At 35.9% G+C, this 27,990-nt stretch overlaps 1 protein-coding gene and 1 pseudogene across 2 annotated transcripts; both read right to left on the bottom strand.

The window, feature by feature from the left end:
• Nucleotides 1-16,474: 16,474 nt before the first annotated feature.
• Nucleotides 16,475-23,081, bottom strand: LOC120314563 (annotated as a pseudogene).
• A 205-nt stretch (nt 23,082-23,286) lies between these two features.
• LOC120314562 (E3 ubiquitin-protein ligase TRIM69-like) lies at nt 23,287-27,490 on the bottom strand. Of its 2 annotated transcripts, none has more exons than XM_039357808.1 (4): nt 27,013-27,490; nt 26,220-26,518; nt 25,182-25,286; nt 23,287-24,539 (listed from the first exon to the last, which is right to left on the bottom strand). In XM_039357808.1, the coding sequence occupies exons 2-4, from the start codon at nt 26,494-26,496 to the stop codon at nt 23,989-23,991; spliced, it is 933 nt and encodes a 310-aa protein (XP_039213742.1). In that variant the 5' UTR covers nt 26,497-26,518; nt 27,013-27,490; the 3' UTR covers nt 23,287-23,988. The 2 variants fall into 2 exon arrangements, with proteins under 2 accessions (XP_039213742.1, XP_039213744.1); XM_039357810.1 differs by lacking the exon at nt 27,013-27,490 and adding an exon at nt 26,740-26,996.
• Between the last annotated feature and the right edge of the window lie 500 nt (nt 27,491-27,990).

Genomic DNA, 27,990 nt, shown 5'->3' with positions numbered 1-27,990 from the left:
CCTTAACTAACTTTGATTCCCGAATCTGAATCAATAAAATTTCCAATGTTAAAACAAATAACAATGGGGATAATGGACATCCTTGTCTTGTCCCTTTTTGAATATTGAAATTCTCAGTCAATCCCCCATTTACAACAATTTGTGTAGATTGCTGCTGATATATAGCTTTAATTGCATGTAAAAAATTATCCCCAAAATTCATTTTCTCTACCAAAGAAAATAAAAATTGCCAGTCCAATTGATCAAAAGCTTTTTCAGCGTCCAAAAAGATAAAAGCCACAGGAATCTGATTATTCTTATCCAAGTACTCAATTAAGTTAATAATTTGTCTAACATTATGTTTCATATATCTCCCTGTTATAAATCCTGCTTGATCACTATAAATCAAGTCTTTCATAACCTGCATTAATCTATTTGCCAAAATTTTTGTAAAGATCTTATAATCAACATTCAATAATGAAATTGGCCTATAATTCTTAGGCTCTGTAAGATCCCGATCTTCCTTCGGAATCAGTGATATAAAAGCTCTTTTCTAAGAAGGAGGAACTTGCATACCCAACAAAATACTATTAAAAAGTTCCTTTAGTGGCTCTATCATTTCTTCAGATAAAATCTTATAATACCTAGAAGTCAGTCCATCTGTTCCAGGAGACTTTCCAACCTTTAACTGCTTAATAGCTAAGCCAATTTCCTCCACAGTAATTAAACTATTCATCCCATTTTGTTGTTCCTCTGAAAGTCTAGGAAAATGTACTGATTGTAAATATTTATCTATATCCAAACCCCTTATATTATCACTTGAATATAATTTTGTGTAAAAGTCCAAAAAGCTTTTTTTAATCAAATCTTGCTGAAAAACCTCAGTACCTTTATATTTTACTTTCTCTATAATTCTAGCTTTCTGTTTCTTTCGTAACTGATAAGCCAACCACCTCCCAGGCTTATTCGCATTGCAAAAAGTATTATGTCTCATATACGACAGATTGGTAGCCACCTGATCTGCCATCAACATGTTAAATTGTTCCTTAAGCATCTTTATAGATACCTTTAAATTATTATCAGTAGGGTTAAGAACCAACTCTTGTTCTTTTGATTTGATCTCTTCTTCTATTTCTCTACGTCTTTGTGACCCTTTTTCCCTAAAAACTTTATTCAATTGAATCAAAATTCCCCTCATATATGCTTTACTAGCATCCCACACCATAGACATCGATGTTCCCTTATTCATATTTATAGTAAAAAAGTCCTTTAAATGTTCTTTACACTTTTGTACGAACTCCTCCCGATTAAATAAGTTCTCATTCAATCTCCAGGATCTTCTATTCCCGTCTTCCGAATATAACTCCATCCACACCGGACTATGATCTGACAATGTTCTAGGAAAAATTTTCACCTTCCTCACTCTAGGGAGGAAGTCACTAGTAATCAAAAAAAAATCAATCCTTGAAAATGACTGGTGTCTATCAGAATAAAAGGTAAAGTCTCTATCACTTGTATTCCTTTCTCGCCAAATATCAATAAGCTCCAATTCTTCCTTCAAATCAAAGAAAGTCATAGGTAATTTAGTTTGAATAAAAGTTTTAGAGGAACTTCTTTTGTCTATAGTTGGGTCTAAAACCCCATTCCAGTCACCCATCAAAATTACCGATTTATAATCCAACTGAGATATCTTGCCATGCAGCAACTTATAAAATTGTTTCTGTTGTTGATTGGGAGCATATAGTCCAACAATAAGAACCTTTCGGCCTTGTAATAATAATTCCACAAAAAGATATCTTCCTTCAGAATCAGCCTCAATTAGTTTAGCTGAAAAAGTTTTCTTCACATAAATTACCACTCCCCCTTTTTTCCCAGGGGCTGGAGCAGTAAAATGTGTGCCCAGACGGGAATTCATCAAAAATTTAGAATCCTTTAAAGTTATATGAGTCTCCTGCAAACATATCAAATCATTATTATGTTGTTTCAAATAATGGAAAATCTTTCTTCGTTTCTGGGGCACGTTTAAGCCATTAACATTCCAGGTCAGGAACCTGACCATTTCCACTGGCCTGGAGCCTCTGGAGCATGGCCTGCAGATCTGCTGTCGAAGATCTTTTTGGTCTTGCCCCTCCCACAGGCTCTGTAACAACCAAACTTTCACCACTCTTCTGCAACTGCTCTTTTTCTTTACGTTTATGGGCAGCTCGTGTCATCCTTTGCTCTTTTATGTCAGAATTCGGTGCAGCTTGTTCCATAACCATCATTGATGAGGCTCCTGCCATAAGAGACTCTTCCGTCATCCTTATTTGTGGAGGTGGTGACAATCTTGCTTTTAAGATAGACTGATAAAAATCTCTTGCTTTGGAAACAGTAGTTAATCTGTGACGTATCCCTTCATAATTTACTATTATTCCTCTTGGAATCTCCCATCTGAACTGAATTTGACGATGTTTCAACTCATCAGACAAGAAAGTAAAATCTTTTCTGGCTCTTAAAATTTTTGGAGGTATCTCTTTTAAAATTATCACGTCTTGATCAGCAATTTGAAACTTTTGTTTGTAAAAAGCCTGTATAATTTCATTACGGATAGATCTTCTAGAAAAATAAATAACCACATCTCTTGGTAGATTTCTCTGTCTAGCAACCCGTGAATTAACTCTAAAAATTTTTTCTATCTCATTCTCAATTATTTCAGGCCGCCAACCAATATTAGGAGCAATATCTTTCACAATAAGCATCTTTAAGTCTTCCTGAGGGTTCTCCCTCAGGCCTCTGATACGCAATGCGTGTTCCATCTCCCTATATTGTGAAATGATTTGTTCATCCTGTGTAATTTCTATCTTGTTCTCTACCTCCTGCATTCTAAATTCCATCCTTGATGCATTTTCAGTAATCTTTTCCATCTGGTCATCAATCCTTTCTATGTGCAGGGCTAGGCCCTGAAAGGCCAGAAGGATATGGTCTCTTACTTGTTTATTCTTTTTCTCCAATAATTCTTCTGTATTAGCCCTCTCTGCAATTATAAGATCTTTTACCTCCTCCTTAATATCCAAGGCATGCTGTTTTAAAGCATCTTGTAAATCATTAAGAGAAATTGCAGGAGGAGGAGGAGAAGGTGGAGGTGATTTTGGTTTCTGAGATGCAGGCTGAGGCATTGGAGAAGAAATAGGAACCTTAGGGGCGGGAGGCAGACGTTTTGAAGCCATTTTCTTAAGTTCCAAGAAGAAAGATTCTTATTGAAAAAAAAAAAAAGAAAAAAAAATAGAGAAAAAAAAGAAAAAAAAAGAAAAAAAAATAGAGAAAAAAAGAGGAAAGAATAAAAGCCAAATTCTTACTTCTGTATTTAAAGAGTTAATCTGTATCCAGGTTTTACTCTGTAATGCAAATCAGGCAAGAAAGACGATCGCCATTTTAGTTTTCACTTTCCCTTTCTTCTAAAGGGAAAGTGAACAAAAGAAAAGGAAGAGGAAACTTGCTGAAGTTAAAGGCACCATCAAACTTAAGCACAGTCTCTCCTGGTCTGCTCCGTCTGCTTTCAAATACTCACAAGCAGCTGGAAAAAAAAGCAGATGTGGAAGCGGCAACTTGCTTCATCCCAAAAACTTCGGAATGAAGTCTCCCTGGAACGCGGAGTTGCTCAGGCTCCGAGGGAGCTCTACCCTCCGATCCCCAAAATAACAGGAATCCAGGGGAGCTCTTACCTCTACCTGAGAGCTCTCCTCCTCCCTTTTTCCCAGGGAGGAGATTCAAGCCGCGGGACAGCTGATTGTCAAAGTCCCGCGGCTTTTACACGCACCAGGAACGGGCGGCTTTGTAAAACGCCGCCATTCGTCATCGCTGGAACCACCGGAAGTAGTAAGTAAAGATTTTTTTAAGATGGCTCCAAAGCGTCCAGTAATCCCTACAGCTTCTAAAGTGGCTTCTTCTTTGGTGTCATCATCAGCGCAACAACCTAAATTAATAGCCTCATCTTCTTCTTTGCCACAGTCAACAATGGTGAAGGATTTGCAAGATATGATGGGAGATGTTATACTTCAAATCAGGGGAGAAATGAAAGAGATTCTAGAGGAAAACAATAAGACTTTGAGGCAAGAGATAGTTTTGGCTTTAAAAGGAGTTGCCTCTGTTTTTGAAAAGTTGAATTCTCGCGTAGAAGAAGTAGTAGAAAAAGTGGAATTGATGGAGGAAAAATTTGAAAGTATGGAAAAAGAGATGAAAAATTTTCAAGATGAGATTCTTATGCTTCAATATAAACAAATGGAATATGCTTTAAGAATCAGAGGTTTGGGTGAGTCTGTGCAAGGAGATCTGAGAGAGATGGTTGCAAAGGACTTTGCTGTGATTTTGAATAGAGAAAAAGAGGAAATACTTAGTGAAATTGAACAGACATTTAGAGTTAACTCTGTGGTGGCAGAGCAAAAGAATTTGCCAAGAGATGTGGTAATTTACTTTGGGAAAAGATCCCTGCACAATGAAATTATACAAGCTTTTTATAAGAAGAGGTTTTGAATTGCTTCACAAAATGTTATAATTTTAAAGGAGATCCCATCTAAAATTTTAAGAAGAAGAAAGGAGTTTGCTTTTTTAGCAGACAAACTTAAAAAGAGACAAATTTTGTTTAGATGGGATGTTCCAACTGGAATGGTGGTGAATTATCTGGGGATACGTTATAGTCTTAATATTGTTTCTAAAGCAAAAGACTTTTATACTTCGGTCCTGGGGGTATGCTCATCGCCACCTATTACGTTTAAAGCTTTGGAAGATAAAAAGGCAGAATTGCAATCTGAAGTGCTCACACTTATGAAAATTGGGAAACTTCAGTTTGAGGGGCCTCAACAAGTAGAGATGGAGGAGCAAAAGACAACCGGTGTAACATACAATTGTAAAGAAAAGGATCAACAGAAGAAGGTCAAGGAAGTTTCACAAGTATTGGTTCCTGAATCTGCGGGAGAAGTAGGATTTATAAACTCTTTGGAGCAACCTTTAAGGGCAGAATTGCAGTGTGAAGAGCCTATATTAATTAAAAATGGGAAATTTCAGTTTGAGGGGCCTCAACAAGTCGAGATGAAAGAGCAGAGGACAACTTGTGCAACATATAAATGTAAAGAGAAAGACCAACAGAAGAAGGAGGTTAAGGAAGCCTCACAAGTATTGGTTCATGAGTTTGTGGGAGAACCAGGACTTACAAATTTTTTGGAGCTACCTTTAAGGCCAGATTTTAAAGTACTTCTTTCGAGATTTTGGATAAGAGAGACTGATAAGGATTGTGTTTACAGTGGATGGAATTGGCTACTGGAGAGAAGATTATGGAGATCGAATGAAAATTTTAGATAAGAAGTTTAAGTTTAAGTACTTAGTTTAAGTATTTAGAAGACTATTGAGACTGGGAGAATTAAGATTTACAAACTTTTTGGAATTACCTTTAAGAGGTTTATGGATAAGAGAAGGAATGTGTTTATTGTGGAGGAATTTGTTATTGGTAAAGATTTAAACAGGTATAAGGGAATTTTAATGTTTTAAGTTATGTTTATGGGATCTACTATTATTATTATTTTTAAGAGAAGCTAATTTGTTTAATTAAACGTATTTAGATTTGTTTAGGATTTATATGTTTTTTAAGTTTTTTCTTTTCTTGATAGGAGAGAAGATTATGGAGATTGAATGAAAATTTTAGATAAGAAGTTTAAATATAAGTATTTAGTTTAACTATTCAAAAGAGTATCCAGTCTTAATGGTATAATGAATGTTTATATGCTTATTTTTGTGCTCTAGAGTAAAGAAAGAGGGAGATTAGATCTTATATTGTAGGTATGGATATTTAAAGAAAGTAATGTTTAAATTTGTGTTTTGGGGATTCTATATAGAATGATGGATAATAATATAAGTACAATACTAGAAAATGTTTAAAGTATATTATAATGTGTGTTTAATGTTTGCAACTATTATGTTTTAGAGAAGATAATTTGTTTAATTTAAGGTATTTAGGTTTGTTTAGGATTTATATGTGTTTTAAGTTTTTTTCTATTTTTTATTTTCTTTGAAAATTTTAATTAAGCCTGTACTCAGCTCTGGGAAGGTTGAGGGAGAGTATGGGAGGTTTGGGGAAGATGGGGGAGGGTATGGGAGGGTGGGGGTTTGGGGAAGGGATTTGTTTAGTAAAATTTAAAAATTTTCAATAAAAAAAAGAAAAGAAAAGAAAAGAATATTATGCTGATTCTAAGATGTTATTTAAAAACCTCTCAAATCAGACATGGAAATGTTCAGGAAAAGTCATTTATTCTATTAATACGTACACTATATAATCAATGCATATAATATAAAGAGGAACAAATATAATTAAAGCTGGTTTTGTGTCATTATTCCTTTTATCTCCTCTTTTCCAAAAAGAAATATCTATAGATGCTGCAGATAAAAGGCATGTGTGGCTGGTGTTCTATGTTCTACAGAAGTTTAAAAAACTCTGCCCTGAACCCTAAAACCAGATTAATAAACATAATTATTGTATTTACATAACATGCTATTACTAGTAAACCATATCATAATTTGATGTAATGGCTGAGTTCATGCAATCTGCTAGAAATATTGAACTTCAATCTCATTTTAATTTAGCATTTTATGTGAATCCAGCTGTTCTATTTCATGACATAAATTAAATATTGAGCAGAGATTTTGTAATACTCAGGCAGCCCAAGTTGTCACCAGCCAAAAGAAGCTATGACCCGTGGCACTCCACTAAACAGCTGATTGTCAACAGCGTGCTGAAACTGAGTGAGCCTGCTCTTTTTCCTTTTCCTTTTGGACCTAAAAATGTTGATCCCCTGATTGGGAAGAGCTATAAAGTAAAGGACTAGGGGAGAAGAGAGTTAAAGGGGGTGAGCAACTACAGAAGGGAGAAGGATTTTAAGGAATATAAAAGAACTCTTAAAAACTGAACTTTGACTCAAAGAAAGACTTCTTAACCTACAGGATCTGGGAAAAATTTTTTTAGGTATAATTCCAAGGGTAAATAACATATAAAGAACTTTAAAAGAAAAACTTTGTAATAATCTTTTAAAACCAGATGTTGACAAAACAGTGTAAGAGGACATCTAGTGGTGAAAGAAGATACTACAGTAACACTAAATAATAAAAGAATCTGAAAGTTTGACCTTGAAACAACACCTGGTATAAACAAAGTGCCTTTATGTGAGTTTACAAGTGAAAAGGCTTTCTACAATTATTTGTTGACTCTGGATATAACCAAAACAGGAATTGAAGAAAGTGGACATTTTATATCTGAGAATCGACTGTAGGATTTGGATTTGGCATAAAGTAGTTGGCTCATTCGTTTTGGCTGGATTTTAGCCTAAGATAGTTGGCTTTTTTCTTTTTTCTTGTTCTATTTTGTATTTTCTCATGAGATATTGGATTTAGCCTAAAGTAGTTGGCTCCTTTTACGGTTTGGATTTTAGCCTAAGATAGTTGGTTGGAAAAATAAGTACATCAAACCTCACCAGACTTATGAAAAAGACTTCCTCTGCATCCTCTGTTGGAACCCTAGCCCAACAACCCAGGGATCTATTGAAACAATGTTGCAGCATGAGAAAATAAGCACCACTCAAAATGAGATGCAAACTACATTAAAATTGATTCAAGAATCAATGCAAAAAAATCATGAAGAGACAAAAAGTAACTTTGATAAATTAAATGAACAAATCTTGGACATAAAGACACAATTTGAAGTCCACTATCAAATGATTGTCAAAAATGAACAAAGAATTCAGAAAATGGAAAATAAATCAGATTACATTGATAAAAATGGAAACACTAATGAAAGAAAATGAAAAATTAGAACAAGCAAACCATCACCTAGAAGGAGCGGTAGCAATCTTAGAAATGGAGAAAGCAGAACACTTTCAAAATATTTCTGAAGACAGAAAAGAAAATATAGCAGTTGTGATTATTGCTCTCCTGGCAGAGGCTTTGAAAGCAGACAGAGCAGAGATGCAAATGGAGATAGATGAAATATTTCAAATGAATTTAAGCTACGCAAGGAAATACAAACTACTCAGAGAAGTGCATGTGAGATTTATAAAGAAAACAACAAGAGATGAAATACTGAGAACATCGACAAGAGGAGAGAAAAAATCAGAAACAAATAGAAGAAGCAGCTGAAGAAGCAATTATACAAACAGGAGAACAGAAAGAGAAATTTGATCAAGAAAGGGAAGGAATTGCCAGAGAACAGAGGATCACGAAATCAACTAGACCTAAATATAAATAACTGAAATGGAGAAAGAAAAGGGATTTTTTTCAGTGAATATAAATGGACTAAACTTCCCATCAAAAGAAACAATTTTTTTAGAAAACTACAGAAATTAAATATAGATATAATTTGTTTGCAAGAGACACATATAAAAAACAATATTATAAGCTGTTGGAATACCCCAAAATTGGGAAACTTTATCATTCATCAGCGCAACAGAAAAAAAGACGTGTTGCTGTATATATTAAAGAGACAATAGATTCTAAAATGATTTATTCACATGAAGAAAGAAGAATTATGATGGTAGAAATATACTTGCATCAAAAACAAACATTCTTAGTAATAACCTACACACCAAATAATAACCAGGAAGAATTCTATCAAAATCTCCATAAAAAAATAATAAAAATAGAGTACCAAAATATTTGTTTAGTAGGAGACTTTAATATGATAGTGGATGGGACATTAGATTATAAAAGTAGTAAAACAGGAAAAACTGGAAGAAGAAGATTACCTAAGACCTTTTTTTAATATGATAGAAGAAATTGGAGTACAAGATGTTTGGAGGGAAATTAATCCAGGAAAATTACAGTATACATTTTATTCAAACAAAATCCTGGTCCAGAATCAATATGATCTGGATGACATCTGAACTGAGGATAAATATGCAGGAAATTGAGATAGAGCCAGGTACATGGGTAGACCATAACCCTTTAAAAATGATGTGGACAGGAATACAAAAAAAAAAAAAAAAATCAAGATGGACTTTGAACCAATCCATATTAAAAGAAAGAGAATTTATAGAACTAGCAAAAAAAGAAATGAAGTTTCTAAATGAAGACTAAAATCAAAACTGCAAATGAATCGACAAAAGAAGATTCTGAAAAGAGAAATGGAAACAATAAAACACAAACTAAATCTGTTGGATTCAGAAAAATTGGCACAGCAAATAAAAAAAACAATTTTTTTGAAAATACAAATAAGCCAGGAAGATGATTAGCTTATAAAGTTAAAAAACAGAAGGAGAAGAAAATGATAAATAATTTAGTAGATGAAAAAGGTTGCCTACAATTTAAAAACGAAGAAATAAAAAGATAATTAAAGAATATTACAAGACACTGTATAACATAGAACAAATTTCAAGAGAGAAAATGATCCAATATCTGGAAGAAAATAACCTTCCAAAAATTCCAGAAACCTGTAAGATTATGTAAGAGGAAAAAATAACAATGATGGAAATAACAGAGGTCATAAGAAGACAAAAAAATGAGAAAACACCCGGGGCCAGATGGACTACTGGCTGAGTTATATAAAGCTTTTCAAGATATACTAAGTCAGTGGTTCTCAACCTTTTTAATGCCGCAACCCCCAACCGGTCGTAAGTCGAGGACTACTCAACCGGTCGTAAGTCGAGGACTACTCAACTGGTGCAGCACCGTTTGCAGAATGGGACTTTTGGCGGGCTCAGCAGGGCAGAGACAGCCTGGACAATTCCTATTGGCTTTTGAAAGCCAATAGAATTAGACTCTAGTCAAGAGAGTCTATTCTATTGGCTTTCAAAAGCCAATAGAATAAAAGGGAGTAGCACAGCTAAGGAAAAGGGGGAAAAAATGGCGGACTGCGTTGTTTGGCGACCCCCGTGAAATGGTCGTTGGACCCCAAATGGGGTCCCGACCCACAGGTTGAGAACCACTGTACTAAGTGAACCACTGAAAGACGTTTGCAATGAACTTTTGTTGGAGGCTAAACTCCCAAATACATGGATAGAAGCAAATATTACCTTAATACCAAAAGAAGACTCAGATTTGACACAGATAAAAAAATTATAGACCGATATTGTTACTGAATGTGGATTATAAAATTTTTACTTCAATAATGGCAGAGAGACTGAAAAGATACTTAACTGAATTTATACATTCAGACCAAAATAGTTTTTTTGCCAGAGACAAATTAAAAATATTTTAAGAGTGATAATGGACATATTAGAATATTATGAATTACATCCAGGGAAACAACTGGCACTAATATTTCTAGATGCCCAAAAACCATTTGATAATATTTCCTGGCAATTTATGATTCAGCAATTACAAATAATGGACTTTGGACAGAACTTTGCAAACATGAGAAAAACAATATACAATAAACAAACAGTGAAAGTTGTGAATGGAGACTATACTGAGAACTTTGAGATAAGAAAAGGCACAAAGCAAGGATGTCCATTATCTCCATTGTTATTTATTTTTACTCTGGAAGTTTTAAATAGAAATATTAGACAAGATATAGAAATTTATTTATTTATTTATTTATTTAAATTTTTATTTTTAACCAAAACAGAACAAAGCAAAACATAACACACATACACATACAATATATATATTCCTACTTTTTTTTACAGCAATTACGTAACGATAATCTAATATTTACATTTCCCCCTTATTCTTCTTTAGAATATTTGTCTTTATAGCCCCGTTATTTCTTATTTACATTTTTCTTCCTTCATGTTCTACTTCTTACTAAGAATAATTCATATTATTATTATTATACATTATTATACACATATTTTCACTTTTAACCTTTCCATATTTATTCTCCTCTATTATTTTGACAAGATATAGAAATTAAAGGGCTGGAAATAAAAGGTGAAACATATAAATTACAAGAATTTACTCATGATTTGGTATTTATTTTAGAAGAATCTTTGGAGATGATTCCTAATCTATTGGGAAAGATAGAACAATACGGAGATATGGCAGGACTGAAAATAAACAGAGAAAAAAACAAAGTAATAGTTAAAAACCTTACAGATAAACAAAAAAGCAAATGTTCGAAAAAATAGAATTGCAGCTAGTTAAAAAGGTCAAATATCCAAAATGTCCAAAATGGGGTCGGGTTTCCTGCCTGAGCAGGGGGTTGGACTAGATGACCTCCAAGGTCCCTTCCAACTTTACTACTACTACTACTACTACTACTACTACTACTACTACTACTACTACTACTACTACTATTATCTGGAAATACATTTAACAGCAATATGTTCAATGATAAAAGAAAATAATTACACAAAACTATTGAATCAAATAAAATTGGATCTGGTAAATGGAAAAACTTGCAATTGTCAATACTAGGAAGAATTGCTACAGTGAAAATGAACATAGTATCAAAAATCTTATTCTTATTTCAAACAATACCTATAAAACTTGAGAAAAAATTCTTTGAAGACTTAAATTCACTAATTTTGAAATTTATTTGGCAAGGAAAGAAAGCTAGAATTAAGATGAAAATATTACAAGATGCCAAGGAAAATGGAGGACTTGGTCTACCGGAGTGGGTTTTATATTATCAAGCATCTGTATTAACATGGGTAAAAGAATGGACAACTCTTAGAAATAAAAGGCTGTTATATCTGGAGGGGCATGATTTACAGTTGGGATGGCATGCTTTTTTATGATACGGGAAAAATAAAATTAATAAATATTTCCAAAATCATTATATAAGAAATGGATTATTAACAACATGGGAAAAAATAAAATGTAAAATATATTTGAAAATTCCAGGGTGGTTGTCAACAATGGAAGCATTTGTACACCTAAATTTAGTGAACTTTGAAAAAATCTGGACATATAGAGATATTCTAAACTCTGAAGGGAATTTAAAATCTAAACAAGAAATGGAAAATCAGGGTATCAATCTATCATGGTGGGCACATTTACAAATGCAAGCTAGATATGATAAAGATGTTAAACTGTATGGATTTTACCAGGAACAAACTGTGTTTGATAAGACATTGTTAACTTCTGATGAGAAATTAATTAAGAAAATGTATATTTTTTATTAACTTTGAAAATGGAAAGCAAACAAGTTAAAGAAACAAAGATAAGATGGGCAACATTTTTTGGATATAATATAGAATTAGAAAAATGGCAAAATTTATGGGAAAGAAATTACAAACTGACAATGTCATCTTCCTACAAGAAAATTTATATAAAATGTTCTATAGATGGCAATTGCCACCAGCAAGATTAGCAAAAATGTTTAAAAACATGTCAGAGAGATGTTGGAAATGTAAACATAAGTCAGGCACCCAAAACATGCTATTACTAGTAAACCATATCATAATTTGATGTGATGGATGAGTTCATGCAATCTGCTAGAAATATTGAACCTCAATCTCATTTTAGTTTAGCATGTTATGTGAATCCAGCTGTTCTATTTCATGACATTAATTAAATACTGAGCAGAAATTTTGTAATACTGTTAGAAAATTTTATGAAAATACATCCCCCTCTGCTAGTCTGTGTGTAGGACTGGACTGCTGTTTTAGACTGAAACACTGAATTTATCTTCCATTCTGAACTCTAAATCTTATCTTGGAATAAGTAGCTAGTTCTTCTGAGATGCTGTTATAGCTCCTTTTTTTCTTCCTCTATGAATGTCCAAAAACATCCTCTGTCCTTCTGAGATTTTCTCACATAGAAGACATCAAAATATTCTCCAATATGCAGCCGGGAAACTATGTTAATGACGGTGATTGTAATACATTCAAAGAATTGGCTACATAGCACTATAGGTGCTACGGTCCCTTGCCATGCCACTAGAAGGTGCTCAGACATCACATATTAATATAAACTAGTCTATACACATCTGCACATACACACAATTCTTTTGATATGATTTCATTAAATTTCAAAAGCACAATAAAATGTAAATAAGAAAAGAAAAAGAAAAGAAGAAGAAAAGAATTGGATAAAAAGCAAGATATAAGTGTGAAGAAAAAGGAAAAATGAAAGCAAATGGAAAATGAATGACTTCCAACTTGCCTTCGTACATATGTAGATTAAAAATACATTCAACTTTTATTTTAAAATTAACAATAGTCTACATTACTTGTGTAATACTATATAATTCTAATCAGCAAATCCCTGAATCAAAATTTCATTTCTAAGGGCTTTTTGTAAAAAAATCCAAAAATGACTTCCAAGTAGAAATAAAATTGGTCAAAGTCTTTTCTTTAATCAAAGATATCAATTTTGCCAGATCTAAGGATCTGGTAATTCTGGTATACAGCCTGCAACATGGAGTGCCATTAGTGAAATTATGCTTTTCTACAGATTATGTCCCCTTTATGGATTACTGCCTTCTCGTGGCGAAGGGGCTTGTGCAACTCAATGAAGCTATAAGCTATGCCGTGCAGGGCCACCCAAGATGGACAGGTCATAGCAGAGAGTTCTGACAAAATGTGATCCACTGGAGAAAGAAATGGCAAACCACTCCAGTATCTTTGCCATGAAAACCCCATGGACAGTAATAAAAGGCAAAAAGATATGACGCTGGAAGATGAGCCCCTCAGGTCGGAAGGTGTCCAATATGCTACTGGGGAAGAGCGGAGGGCTAATACTAGTAGTGCCAGAAAGAATGAAGCGACTGGGCCAAAGCCGAAAGGATGCTCAGCTGTGGATATATCTGGTGGTGAAAGGAAAGTCCGATGCTGCAAAGATTTTTTCTCCATAGGAACCTGGAATGTAAGATCCATGAATCAAGGCAAGCTAGACATAGTCAAAAAAGAGATGACAAGACTGAACATCGACATCTTAGGAATCAGCGAACTAAAATGGACAGGAATGGGTGAATTTAACTCAGATGACCATCAGGTATACTACTGTGGGCAAGAATCCCTCAGAAGAAATGGAGTAGCCTTCATAGTCAATAAAAGAATAGGAAAAGCAATACTGGGATACAATCCCCAAAATGACAGAATGATCTCAATTCGAATCCAAGGCAAACCATTCAATATCACAATAGTCCAAATCTATGCCCCAACCACTGGTGCTGAAGAGGATGAAATTGACCGGTTCTATGAAGCCCTACAGCACCTTATAGAATTAACACCAAAAAATGATGTCCTTATCATCATGGGGGATTGGAATGCTAAGATAGGAAGCCAAAAGATAACCAGAATAACAGGCAAGTTTGGCCTTGGAGTACAAAATGAAGCAGGGCACAGGCTAATAGAATTTTGTCAAGAGAATACGATGGTCATAACAAACACTCTTTTCCAACAACCCAAGAGACGGCTCTACACATGGACATCACCAGACGGTCAACATAGAAATCAGATTGACTATGTGCTCTGCAGCCAAAGATGGAGAAGCTCTATACAGTCAGTAAAAACAAGACCAGGAGCTGACTGTGGCTCAGATCATGAGCTTCTTGTTGCAAAATTTAGGCTTAAATTGAAAAAAGTAGGGAAAAGCACTAGGCCACTCAGGTATGAACTAAATCATATTCCTGATGAATATACAGTAGAGGTGACAAATAGATTTAAGGAATTAGATCTGATAGACAGAGTGCCTGAAGAACTATGGATGGAAGTTCGCAACATTGTACAAGAGGTAGCAACTAAAACCATCCCAAAGAAAAAGAAATGCAAGAAAGCAAAATGGCTGTCTGAGGAAGCTTTGCAAATAGCTGAGGAAAGAAGGGAAGCGAAAGGCAAAGGAGAAAGAGAAAGATACACCCAATTGAATGCAGAATTCCAGAGAGTAGCTAGAAGAGATAAGAATGCCTTCTTAAATGAACAGTGCAAAGAAATAGAAGAAAACAACAGAATAGGGAGGACCAGAGATCTCTTCAAGAAAATTGGAGATATGAAGGGAACGTTTCATGCAAAGATGGGCATGATAAAGGACCAAAATGGCAGGGACCTAACAGAGGCAGAAGAGATTAAGAAGAGATGGCAAAACTACACAGAAGAACTATACAAGAATGAGCTTAACGTCCCAGATAACCACAATGAGATGGTCACTGACCTCGAACCAGACATCCTAGAATGTGAAGTGAAATGGGCCTTAGAAAATCTGAGCAACAACAAAGCTAGTGGAGGTGACAGTATTCCAGCTGAGCTATTCAAAATCTTAAAAGACAATGCAGTAAAAGTGCTACACTCAATTTGCCAGCAAATTTGAAAAACTCAACATTGGCCACAGGATTGGAAAAGGTCAGTTTATATTCCAATTCCAAAGAAAGGCAATGCCAAAGAATGTTCAAACTATCGCACCATTGCTCTCATTTCACATGCTAGTAAAGTTATGCTTAAAATCCTACAAGCTAGACTCCAGCAGTATGTGGATCGAGAACTACCAGAAGTACAGGCAGGATTTCGAAGAGGCAGAGGAACTAGAGATCAAATTGCCAACATACGCTGGATCATGGAGAAAGCTAGGGAGTTCCAGAAAAACATCTACTTCTGCTTCATTGACTATGCTAAAGCCTTTGATTGTGTGGATCACAACAAATTGTGGCAAGTTCTTAAAGAGATGGGAGTACCAGACCATCTCATTTGTCTCTTGAGAAACCTATATGCGGGTCAAGAAGCAACAGTGAGAACTGGACACGGAACCACTGATTGGTTCAAAATTGGAAAAGGAGTCCGGCAAGGCTGTATACTGTCGCCCTGCCTATTTAACTTATATGCAGAGCACATCATGAGAAAGGCAGGGCTAGATGAATCAAAAGTTGGAATTAAGATTGCCGGGAGAAATATCAACAACCTAAGATATGCAGATGATACCACTCTAATGGCAGAAAGTGAAGAGGAACTAAAGAGCCTCTTGATGCGGGTGAAGAAGGAGAGTGCAAAAGTTGGCTTGAAACTCAACATTAAGAAAACCAAAATCATGGCATCCGGCCCTCTCAATTCCTGGCAAATAGATGGGGAAGAAATGGAGGTAGTGACAGATTTTATTTTTCTGGGCTCCAAGATCACCTCAGATGGGGACTGCAGCCAAGAAATTAAAAGACGCTTGCTCCTGGGGAGGAAAGCTATGGCAAATCTAGACAGCATACTAAAAAGCAGAGACATCACCCTGCCAACAAAAGTGCGTATAGTCCAGGCCATGGTTTTCCCAGTTGCAATGTATGGCTGTGAAAGTTGGACCATAAGAAAGGCTGAGCGCCAAAGAATTGAGGCCTTTGAACTATGGTGCTGGAGAAGACTCCTGCGAGTCCCTTGGACTGCAAGGCGTTCAAACTGGTCAGTCCTAGAGAAATCAACCCCGACTGCTCTTTAGAAGGCCAGATCCTGAAGTTGAAACTCAAATACTTTGGCCACCTAATGAGAAGGAAGGACTCACTGGAGAAGGGCCTAATGCTGGGAAAGATTGAGGGCAATAGAAGAAGGGGACGACAGAGAATGAGATGGCTGGATGGAGTCACTGAAGCAGTAGGTGTGAACTTAAATGGACTCCAGAAGATGGTAGAGGACAGGAAGACCTGGAGGAACGTTGTCCATGGGGTCGCGATGGGTCGGACACGACTTCGCAATTAACAACAACAACAACAACAGATTATGTGTTTTTAACGCTTTTAATCAATTTTAGTATTTTGTTGTTAACATTTTGGTTATTTTTGTAACTTGTGTGTGTGTGTTTTTAACTCTACAAGCTACCTAGAGACATGCATGTGAGATTGGTAGCTATCAAATTAATTTCAAATATTTTCAAAGATCTTGGTGATATCATTCAGGAGATGAAAATATAGTTCCTACACAAAGCTTCTGAGAAACCATTAGTTCATTATTTCTGGGATTATGGGTTTTCAAATGCAAATTCTCATCCTATGGAAAAGCTCTATTCCACACTATAAAAATAAATTATTTAATATACAAATATAACCAGATGGGTTTTTTGATTGGAAGAAATTTGATTTAATATGATATATATATAGACATTGGAAAGATAACTTTTTGCATTAAGCCTTGTTCTCATTGAGTTAATTTTGAACATGCACACAGACACAGGTTCTTGAATAGACATTGTTCCTGTTCAAGGCATTATTTATTTATTTGAATGAGGAACTTCAAACCAAGAAGATGATGGGATTCAACTCATCAAAACAAGGGGCAACATAAGACATCTTTTGGACAGTACTTCACATCCTTTCTCGGTTGTGTTTTCAATCTACAAAACCCAAAAGAGACCTCCAGTAATTAACAGTATCAGAAAACATTCTGGGACACATGCTGCATTTCTGTAAGAGCTTCATCCAGCTTTTCTAAGTATTGGAGAAAATTACCTACTTCTGACATAAGCTGTCAAGATCCTACAGCTCATTTCTGAAGCATTATGTGTTTATCAGTTTATCAGCAATATGAACCTGACATATTCAATTGGTTGTAGAAGAATATTCTAAATATGGGGATCCAGATTTTAATCCATCCTTGACCATGGGAGGTCTCTGGATACCTTTGAACTAGTAATTTTTTTCCTAGTCCAACAGGCTTCACAAGATTCATGTTACCAGGAAAAATAAGATAAAGAAACACTATTTATGTTGTGTTGTACTTCTGAATGAGACAAGATATAAATAGAATAAATAAACACAATTTAGACTCCACCAAATAATAGGATCTAGATGAAAGAAGCTCTTTTGAGCCTGAATACCCTTCTCATAGCTTTTCCTTATTTCTTTGTTTCTCAGACAGTATATAATAGTGTTCCGCATTGGGGTTATTACATTGGAGAGCAGTGAAGCCAAAGTATCCATAAAGAGACAGTGGGTGCTGCTGGGCCTGTTATAATTGAAGGTACACGTGACATAAAACAAGTTGACCACAGTGAAATGTGAGGTACAGGTGGAGAAGAACTTGTGGCGTCCTTGGGTGGAGCAGATCTTTAAGACTGCTGTTACAGCATAGGCATAAGAAATCATGATGAAAAGAAAGGGACTGATGTCAAGGATCATGGTCACTGTTAGCAGGGTCATTTGATTAGGGAAGGTGTCCACACAAGACATCTTGAGGAGCTGGGGGACATCATAAAAAATATGTTCAAGGCTGTGAGAAACACAGAAGGGGAGCTAGGTGTCATGACAGTGTGTAAGATTGAATTGAAAAAAACCACAACCCCAGGAGGCCACTGCCATCCCATTACAGACTCTACTATTCATAACAACATCATAGTTGAGGGGATAACAAATGGAAATGTATCAATCATAAGCCATAGTAGCCAAGAGGAGACACTCAAATCCTACAAAAGCCACAAGAAAATAAAGTTGGGTCAGGCAACCCTGAATGGAATTAGTTTTTGTATCTTCTAATAGATTCTTAAGCAAGTGGGGTAGTGTAACAGATGTGTAACAAATATCGAGAAATCCCAGATGCCAGATGAAAAAGTACATGGGAGTTCAAAGGCCACCACCCAGCCATGTGGTGGTCAGGATAAGTCCATTGCCAAACAAGGTAACGATGTATATAGCAAGAAATGGGATAAAAAAAACAAAGCTTAAGGCTCAGGGAAGTTGGATTAGTTTAGGAAAGCAAATTCTCTTCTTTTATCAGTTTGATTTTCAATTTGCTCCATGTTTTATATCTGAAATAATAGATAACCTTTACTGTCATTTTTTTTACTGCGGGCACAATGGCACACATTAAAAATGAAATTTAGTTGCTAATGAGGAAGAGTGCATGGTAATAAAACCAAGAAATGAAACATACATCTGGACATATTTCTTACTTCTGTCCACACAAATGTTCAGATCTTTTTCAGCACCTTCATTTGTCTTTAATTGCTTTGTCATTTCTGTGTCATGTAATATAGTTTATATCTTCTACAGAAAAAGTTGTAACAATGGAAACTATCACAACTATAATAATATAATATTACAATTGTATACAAATAATTTCCTCTTTGTGGCTTTAAGAGACTTTAAGATACACTTATCTGACAATAAATCTCTTTACATTCCAAGAGATCTATTTCTGAATACTGACACCTGCCAGTTTGCTCTCATGGTGCTGAAAATATACTGCAAAACTTTTAATTGTTTTAACAAGAATGCTTCTATTATCTTCTAAATCCATTCTGAAAAATAAGTCTAATGAAATGGATTGAAATGCTCTGTACCTATCTTTGAATTTGCAGGAAAGTAAACTTGCATAAAACAAGCTGTCCTTTTTCCAATTCCTGGTCGGGCAGTGTTGTTTTCATTTTTCAAGCCACTATGGGCACTTGATTTGTCTTCAAAATAATAGATTTTAAACACCTTGAATTTTTCTTGGACAGATTGGAACGTGGGAAAAATAGTATATTAACCCCAGCATAGCTGAGGACAATTTAAATTCATCTTATTCACAGACTAGTCAAGAAGTGAAGGTGTGATCTTCATTGGCAATTGAAGAGGGTTTTTTACAACCAACCACTCATTTTTAGATTGATATAATGTGGACAGGTTTTATAATATCTGTATAATGGCCAGGTGATAGTAAAAGATGTTACAAACAGGACAGTGGCCTATGGCAATGTTATATGAGCAAGACAGAAAAAGATATTGCCAGTGTCTTGTTAACTGCAAGGCTTTGAAGCTGTGTGGTCTCTCTTATAGCCTCATGATTCCTGGTAATAAGAGTGAGAAAAATCAGGAGAGAACAAATGGTGGACATTTGAAGGGGCATCATATGGAAGATGGAGCAGATTTATTGTGTGTTGTTCTACAGGAACCAGCTAGAAGTGGTTGGTGGAAATGTTGGAGAATAGATATCAACTATTTAATTGGAAAAACCTCTTGAATGTAGAATAACAAACTTTGCACTTTTGTGTTCTATTTTTCAGGAAGTTTGGGTGGTCAGAAGGATGCCAGAATTTCAGATCCAATACTGCAGGGTTCCCCAAGATTATCATGACCCCCAAGTGTGAATGGGACTATGGAAGAGGTTGTGTATTAGTGTTCATAGTACTACCAGTATTAGGTAAAATATAATAAATATTTAGGGGTTGATGAACAATCTGCCACTTCATGAAGAGTTTGATCTGAAGAGTTTGAAGATCCCTGATATACTGAACAGAATACTAAATAAGAATTATGTCCATGGACTCTAATCAGCTTTGCAATTCTATATCAAGCACACTGTTATCTTCAAACTTATCTGCTACCACCTGTTCTGGTGATGAGATATAGAAAACTTTCTGTTCTGTTCTATTGGGAATGCAATCCCCGTGGCAGGATTGTCTGGCAGTTCTGGGAAACAATACATCTGATGTTAATCTGGTGTTGAATTTTGCTTTGTGATAACATAACGGCAATAAGAACATAACTCACAAGAAGCTCCCTTAGATTGGTTCTTGCTCTGTGGTGCTAAGGTCTAATCAGCTTTGCAATTCTATATCAAGCACACTGTTATCTTCAAACTTATCTGCTACCACCTGTTCTGGTGATGAGAAATAGAAAACTTTCTGTTCTGTTCTATTGGGAATGCAATCCCCGTGGCAGGATTGTCTGGCAGTTCTGGGAAACAATACATCTGATGTTAATCTGGTGTTGAATTTTGCTTTGTGATAACATAACGGCAATAAGAACATAACTCACGAGAAGCTCCCTTAGATTGGTTCTTGCTCTGTGGTGCTAAGGTCTAATCAGCTTTGCAATTCTATATCAAGCACACTGTTATCTTCAAACTTATCTGCTACCACCTGTTCTGGTGATGAGAAATAGAAAACTTTCTGTTCTGTTCTATTGGGAATGCAATCCCCGTGGCAGGATTGTCTGGCAGTTCTGGGAAACAATACATCTGATGTTAATCTGGTGTTGAATTTTGCTTTGTGATAACATAACGGCAATAAGAACATAACTCACGAGAAGCTCCCTTAGATTGGTTCTTGCTCTGTGGTGCTAAGGTCTATGCATGCATGCCTTTAATTGTCAGCAGGGAAATTGGCAACATTCTTTAAGGTATATATTTTTTATGTTCATGATAGATCTCATGGTCAAATAAGACTGATTTGAAATTCTCTTTCCTAGAGAGGGTATGCACTGACATTTCTGATAAAACAGAGCATTTGCCAGGAACTAAATGGGGGTCAGCTCGGTGTTTTCAATGTGTCTGTAAATTGGACCAATTCTATTTCTGTAACAGGTAGGAAAAATGTTGAAAATGGCATGCTTTATAATTTTTTTAAAAAAAATTGTGATAAAACCAAGTATTACACATCTTCCTAAACTGAAAACAAAGTAACTGAATTGAAGCTAATATATAGGAGCAAATGATAAATTTCTCTTTGCGGTATTTTAATGTTCATTAACATGGCAAAGTTGTTGTGACTCTGTATTATTTTTTTAAGTAAGCTATAGTTAGGAATCTTTGAGTCAGTAAAAATTGATTATATGACCTATGTTAATAGCCACTCATGTTTGCAAGCCACCTAAGACTACCAAGATTTTAAATCAGGATTTTCTTTCAACAGTGCAGAAAAATTTATAATCGTTTATATTTACAAAATCTGTTCTTTTTAGAGGAGTTGTACAAATATCCCCCTTAATTTATGTATCTGTTAATGTTAATGATCCAGGGCTTTTTAAAATACAAATTTCCTTGATTTTTTAAATGCAGTTTTTATACAATGTCCAGAAATGGGTCTTTTTCATCTGGAGATTTTAATTTTAAAAAGACAGCTATTGGAATCCTTACTTTTAATGTTTGTGCAATTTTAAAATATTGTATATACTTGTGAATAAACTGAGAATTTTGTGTGCTAAAATGCTCTCCCAAAATTGGGTTTGGCTTATCCATGGATGGGTTTATCCATCGGTATATACAGTAATACGTTATTTAAGTACTCATACTTTCTGTATACACTTGCAGATAAGCCTATCCATGGATAAGCATGCTCTTAAGTTTTAAACAAAATACCATGAAAAATGAAGTTGGCTTATTTGAGCAAGATACATTTTTCATAGTATTTTGGTTAAAAAATTGTAAAAAGGTTAACCTGTGAGTGTATATAGTATATTGGGATTGATTGTAAATATCTGCTTCCAAGAGTGTAATGAGTGTAATTTTTTTTAAAAAAATATAGCCCCAGTTACCTCTATTTAGCCTTATTTTTCTTTTTCCTATTTTATAATCATTGCCTGCATCATTCACTGTGTTCAAGAATATTATATCTGACAGAAATCTGAATGTAAGATTCTGTTTTCCACAATGACAAATATGATTAATCTTATGGAAATAAATAAATAAAAACTCCCAGCAAAATATTGGTTAATAACTCTTGTCCAGATGGCTTTAAAAAAGCAAACCAAAGAGAGGGCCAACCATACTTCTGCCTGAAGGGGTTTCCAGATTCAAGAATCGCTGCTATTTTTCCAAGTTAATATAAGACTGGCTAAAATTCTGATGAGTAAAACTACAGCTACTTTATAAAATAAATGCTGCTAAAGTTTTGACTGGCTTAGTTTTCCAAGTTTAAAAAATGTTAATTTGTATTATATTTTTTAAGGCTTAATCAGATCCAGATATTTAAATTTGATAGATGCTGACCTGTGTTAAATCTAACAACATGTGAATATGAATTCATTAATCCTGATGACCCTACCGACCTATGTCGTTAATTTTGTTCGAAGGTATTTTTTTCCTCTGAGATAAAATGGTGGTATTTCTCTAAATCAATCAAAAAGCAAGTAAGCGTGGGAAGATGTAGGAAGCTCAGAAAGAATTTTAAAAAATAATTTAATGATTAATAATAATAGTAGTAGTTAAAAATATTCCTGGCAGATTTTGAATTGGTAGTCTTTGACTTAGTGCTTTCACTGTGTTCCTTGTTTTATATTTCAAAATTGTTGGGATCTAAATGTTATTGGGATCAGTATTAGCCTACTTGAAGCTGCATTCCTTCCCCTGTGAAATAGCCAATATTGCGCAGAGCTGGATTCTAAGAAAGTAAAGTGCTTCAGCACAAGTAGATAAGAGCATTTGAAGCAACCTAAGAGGAAAAGTCTACATAGGAAAATCAAATTTGCAAAAGAAGGTCAGTAAAGGTAGATGTCTGTTTCTACCTCAAAACATGGTTAACCTATTCTGGTAATGGGGTAACCAGGCAAGGCAGTTTGAGATAGTATCTGACTAACCCAAAGTAGCCTTTATTACAAATAGCTTAATTCTGCAACGAAAGAAAAATATTGAAGAACCACTGGGACGAAGCATGCTGATGCTCCAAAGGCCAACCGGGAAACAAGCTAAATATGGAACTGATAAATAGATATAGACTAGAAGAACAATATTGTAGGAATAACTGTTTACGTTGTTATCTATCATTCATTTATTCCTCATTATCATTAAATGATTTAATCAATCTATACCATAATCTATATTTCTGCTCAGTTAAGAAATGAAAGCAATTCAAATGTTTTTAGAACATGAAAAATAAAATATTAAACTAGTTAATTCAGTTATAAAAACTAGTACAAGGTTTCATATTTGTGGAGTTCTTGGAATGGATGGGAACCACCAAGGAAGAAATCATATTACTGCCAGAACTGGTAAAGCAAGCTGCTACACATAAATTGGTAAGCAAGCTACTACACATGAACAGGCAGCAAACCCCATACTCATTCACACTGATGATATTACCAAGTTGGGTAATCAAATTTCTACAAACAACAATCAAGTTCACACAACAACTAAAATATCAAACACTGAGCTGTACATATTTCTGTTTCATATTTTAAAGTCAGAAAAATGCTTACAACAAAATCATCGATTAAAACAATAATTTACATTAAAACATTAAATAAAAATATGCAGAACACAATAATGAGAAAACAGCAAGCATTTAAACAAAAAACCATCTCTATCTACCATGAATCTATATATTCTTTATTAAGATATAGATTGAAGGTTCAAAAACATTTCAGGCAAGAATCAAAGATTAATAAAACAATAAACTCAGTCATTCTAAAAGAAACTGTTCCAGAGTAAATAAACAAATGATTCAAAACTAATTTTCCTTTTCCTCTCCATGTCTTGTCACTGAAGTTCTTGGAGAGATTTTCAAGGGAGTCTCTTTGTCCCTCACTAAGAGAAAAGGGAACACTTTCTCAGAAAATGGATAATTAAAATTAAAGATATGATCCATTGAGTCAGCATTGTAAAAGATGAGTCTATCAAAATCATGCTTCAGGACAATCAAAATACGTTGTGGTGATTTCCAAAGTGTAAGTTTGATGGGAGGGCTTGTAGAAGCTTGGTACTCTCCTTGTGTTAGCTGCAGTACCCAGAATCCTTGAGTAATGGTGATATCGTCTGAATATTTTCTTTCTACTGATTCCCGAGCAATCCCAACGGCCCACTCTTTGGCCTTGCCTACTTCTACCACCCATTCTAGAGTCCCAGAGTCAATGCCTTCTGCTCCCAGGACACCTGGCAAAAAACAGAAGCGCTCGGGATTGTCAAAAAGGAGCTGGGAATGCTCCCCCATATGTACCCCTTTCTGATCTTCTGAAAGGATGAGAGCAGGATAAGCTGTCTTGGGATCCAAGATCACTTCAACTAAAGTTGTAGATAAAAAGATTAGAATATTTTCTGTCAGGCTAAGGTTAAAAACAATATAGAACAATTCAACCAAAGTTCTGTTCTTTATTTGCTTATGCACAATATAGTGGCTGCTTCCAAAATGGCACCCACTTTCATACATGTGATATCTATGTAGGAAAGATTACTACTTGTTAGGGAGATGTAAGTATGAGCCCTCAGACAAAATGCAGTTAGGATACTATAAGCATTTACATTTCTAGAGAAACAGAGAGCTAAGCTTAGAGTAAAAACGTGGCAGTTAGAAAAACATGAATTAGACCCCAGAAAGGAAGAACTTACTAGCAAGAAATTTAACTTGACTTTCTAAGATAATTCTTGAATTGTGACATAATTGTCCATTATACTCTCAGGATGTGATGGTCATTCAGGCACTGACATGATTGTCCCACTTAACAACACCCACACTGCTCTCCCCAATGCATTTGTTAAATGGAGTATGGGGTGCCTCAGTTGGTGGAAGGTTAATGCAGGCCCAAGTAGGTGGACAGCAACTCAGAGACTGAGACAAGCATTCAGATCTATCTCCTTCTGCCCTTCTTGCTGCAGCCACCCCAAGACTTTTGTTTAGGAACATTAATTCATTCACCAGCAACTAACCTTTCTTTGGAATCCCAGAAAACTTGTCACATAGATTTGACAGCATTTTCTTTTCTCGTGCCTTTTTGTCTCTTTTAGTCATGGCGGATGGTTTTGGAAGGAAATCTGTCAGAAATAAATGGTCATTCTTGTATTAAAAAACAAATGAAGAAACTGAAGCTCCTTGGTTCCCTTTGTTCCTTCTGCAATCATCTGATAGGCTAAACAAATTAACGCATTAGCTCAGTATTAATGCAATGAGCATCAACTGATAAAAATGAGCAACAAGAAATATTGGGTAGAACAGATTTTTTTTCCAGCCAGATGTCTCCAAGGGTGCTAGATCTCAACTGCCATCATTTGGGGCAACACATCTTGAAGGGCATTACTTCCCAGAGAGTTAGTAGAAATTCCTGCAACTCTGGGGCCCAATAAAGAATAGGAGACAAAATGGAATCAAATCCAGCTCTTCTTTCACCTTCAGTTTCCAGTAAGCAAAAAGATTGATCGAATTATAATTATAATATAGTGATTTAAAAGTAAAAGCATTCAAGGTTATTTTTAGTGTATTCAGTTTGTTTTCTATGATCATATGTGCCCTTGAACATTAAAACTACTTCTGTTTGAATAGACTATAGAGTTCCTAAGTATCATGCCTTGAGAAAACTTGGCCAACAGGATTTTTCCTCAAAATTATCAAATTCAAAAATAAAAATGTAAAAGGACTTCTTGTTTGTCTGAGGAGGTAGATGTCTTAGTTAAGACAAAGAGAATAACTATTAAATCACAAAACACCCTCTGGTTGTTTTGGGTTTGTTAGATTAGCAAATCAGCAAAACAAGAGGTGGGATTTGAGCTGCAGAAAACAGCAGGAATAACACACAATAGGCCCTACTAAATACTACATTCACTATGTCATACCTATTTCCCTTTTCTTCATACTGATTTTGAGAGAAATATTAGAAAGCCAAGGGGAAAGAAGAACAGAAGCCAACAAAGGAATTAAGCTTAAGCGTCACCTTTGGGTTACCAATACGCAGGTGGGCTTTTTCTACCTACATTCCGGCATCTTGTTTTGGATTCTTGCAGCCAGATCCTTTTTATTTATTCTGTCCAGAATGCTGACGGTCACCTTCAGGGCCTTGGCATCATCATATGCCTCAATCATGTATCGGGCTATTTCAATGTGGGTAGCTTTCTCAGTTTTGGAGCGACGAATGGGCTTGTAGCCCTTCTCCACTGGGTAGTCCTCGAGGTGCATCTTAAATTTCTCAAATTCCTCTTCATTCAGCTCTTCAAAATAGTCAACTAGTTTGCAGCGGGGAGTGTTTGACATTGTGGGTCTCTGTCAGATGTACCTAGAACAAAGAAAATGTAAAAGTTGCAATAGAAATCAGATTGAAGGGATGAAATCTAGTGTGGTCAAAGTTTAGATAGGCCCATGGAGAAGAAAGCAAGTTAAATACACTAAGCCCTCAGGAGAAATCAGCTCCATCTGGCTCTGACCACTTTCAACGGTCTCTAAGGGGGTAGCAGAAAAAGTGGAAAAAGCAGAAACGGGGGTCAGGCAAAAAGTTACTTCTTCCTTTCGGCTATTGCTCCTCCTCCATTCCCTCCATTCCCGGCCTACTGCACGCTATCTTAACCCTGAAGAGACTTTCACTCTCCTTTTCCCACCGACCGCTTGTGTCTTCTCTACTCAAGACAGAAGGCGGAGGGGAGGAGGATGGGAAGCAGGTAGGCTTTGCTTCTTGTGATCCAGTGAATAAGCGGGCAGCACCGAGGCGTCGGAGCTGGAGGCTGGTAGAAGAGTGTCACTCCTGCCTATCGGGTTTGCTTGCAGTCAAGATACCTCGAGGACCGGGGAAATCGCCGCTGGTCCAGGAAGGGAGAGGAAGGCAACTCTCTCGCTTCCCAGCCCAATCCCTCGCTTATCGCTGTCCTCCTCCTGCCGCCGGCCTGGAGAATTCGGAGCAAAAGAAGCGGGACACGGGGAAGAACTCGCCACTCAGCCGTCGCTAAGGGAAGTGGAAGTGGAAAAGGAAAAGTGAAAGTGGATCGCGAAGCAGGAGGGGGCGTTCTCCCGAGTTCTCCAACACAGAGACAAGAATTGGAAAAGCAATGTTGGGGGGGGGCACACCGCCCCTCTGTAACAGGGTGGCGTGGATGACTTTGCGGAAGGAAGTGAAGAAATACAGCCTAGGAAACAGACAAGAGAGGCAGAAGCCCCCAGTCGCTTGAAGATCTGAGAAAGAAACTTAGCAAGACCCGCTCTAATTGTTCAGACAACTAAAAATGGCGCCGGGAAGCTTGGAAGCTTCTATTACGTCGCTTCATAATAAAGAAGAATTAAACATCTAGTGTTGTTTCCTTTGTGGGAAGTTGACACCTGCCAATGGAAGAGTTTCCCAGAGCCGGTGCCTGCAAATCCCATCATCCCTGAGCCATTCTCTCTAATAGCTTGATCTGCAGAGATAAATAAGCTGCCAAGCTTAAGTGTAAAACTGCTGCCTGCCTATGATAAAAAAAAAAAGCGCTGCCAAAGGCTTTAAAAGCTTAAAAAAATAATTTCCATTTTCAGAACTACTTTTTGCCTTTTTATTTCATTGAAGCTTGTAGGAAAATATAGACATTTGTATACTTGATATAGCCTAGGACAGGGGTAGGCAACCTCGGCTCTTTTATGACTCATGGACTTCAACTCCCAGAATTCCTGAGTCAGCTATGCTGGCCTAGGACATAGTATAGTAGGGATAAGAAATTGCCTAGTGCATTTTCAAAAATTTGCACTGTTATGTAACCATGAGTCCATATGTATGCTAGTATGCAG

This window comes from Crotalus tigris, unplaced genomic scaffold, assembly GCF_016545835.1.
Source record: "Crotalus tigris isolate CLP2741 ecotype Arizona unplaced genomic scaffold, ASM1654583v1 scf7180000018954.1357295, whole genome shotgun sequence".
Lineage (NCBI taxonomy): Eukaryota > Metazoa > Chordata > Lepidosauria > Squamata > Viperidae > Crotalus > Crotalus tigris.
The sequence above is the reverse complement of the archived record's forward strand: the minus strand, read 5'-3'. Positions and strand labels throughout refer to the sequence as shown.

What these genes read in the sequence shown, in the direction of transcription:
- LOC120314562 (XM_039357808.1), bottom strand. Translation starts at nt 26,496, where the DNA reads ATGTCAAACACTCCCCGCTGCAAACTAGTTGACTATTTTGAAGAGCTG. An exon ending in CCAAAACAAGATGCCGGAAT is followed by an intron (nt 25,287 to 26,219) that starts GTAGGTAGAAAA and finishes TATTTCTGACAG; the next exon opens with ATTTCCTTCCAAAACCATCC. An exon ending in TTCTGGGATTCCAAAGAAAG is followed by an intron (nt 24,540 to 25,181) that starts GTTAGTTGCTGG and finishes CTACAACTTTAG; the next exon opens with TTGAAGTGATCTTGGATCCC.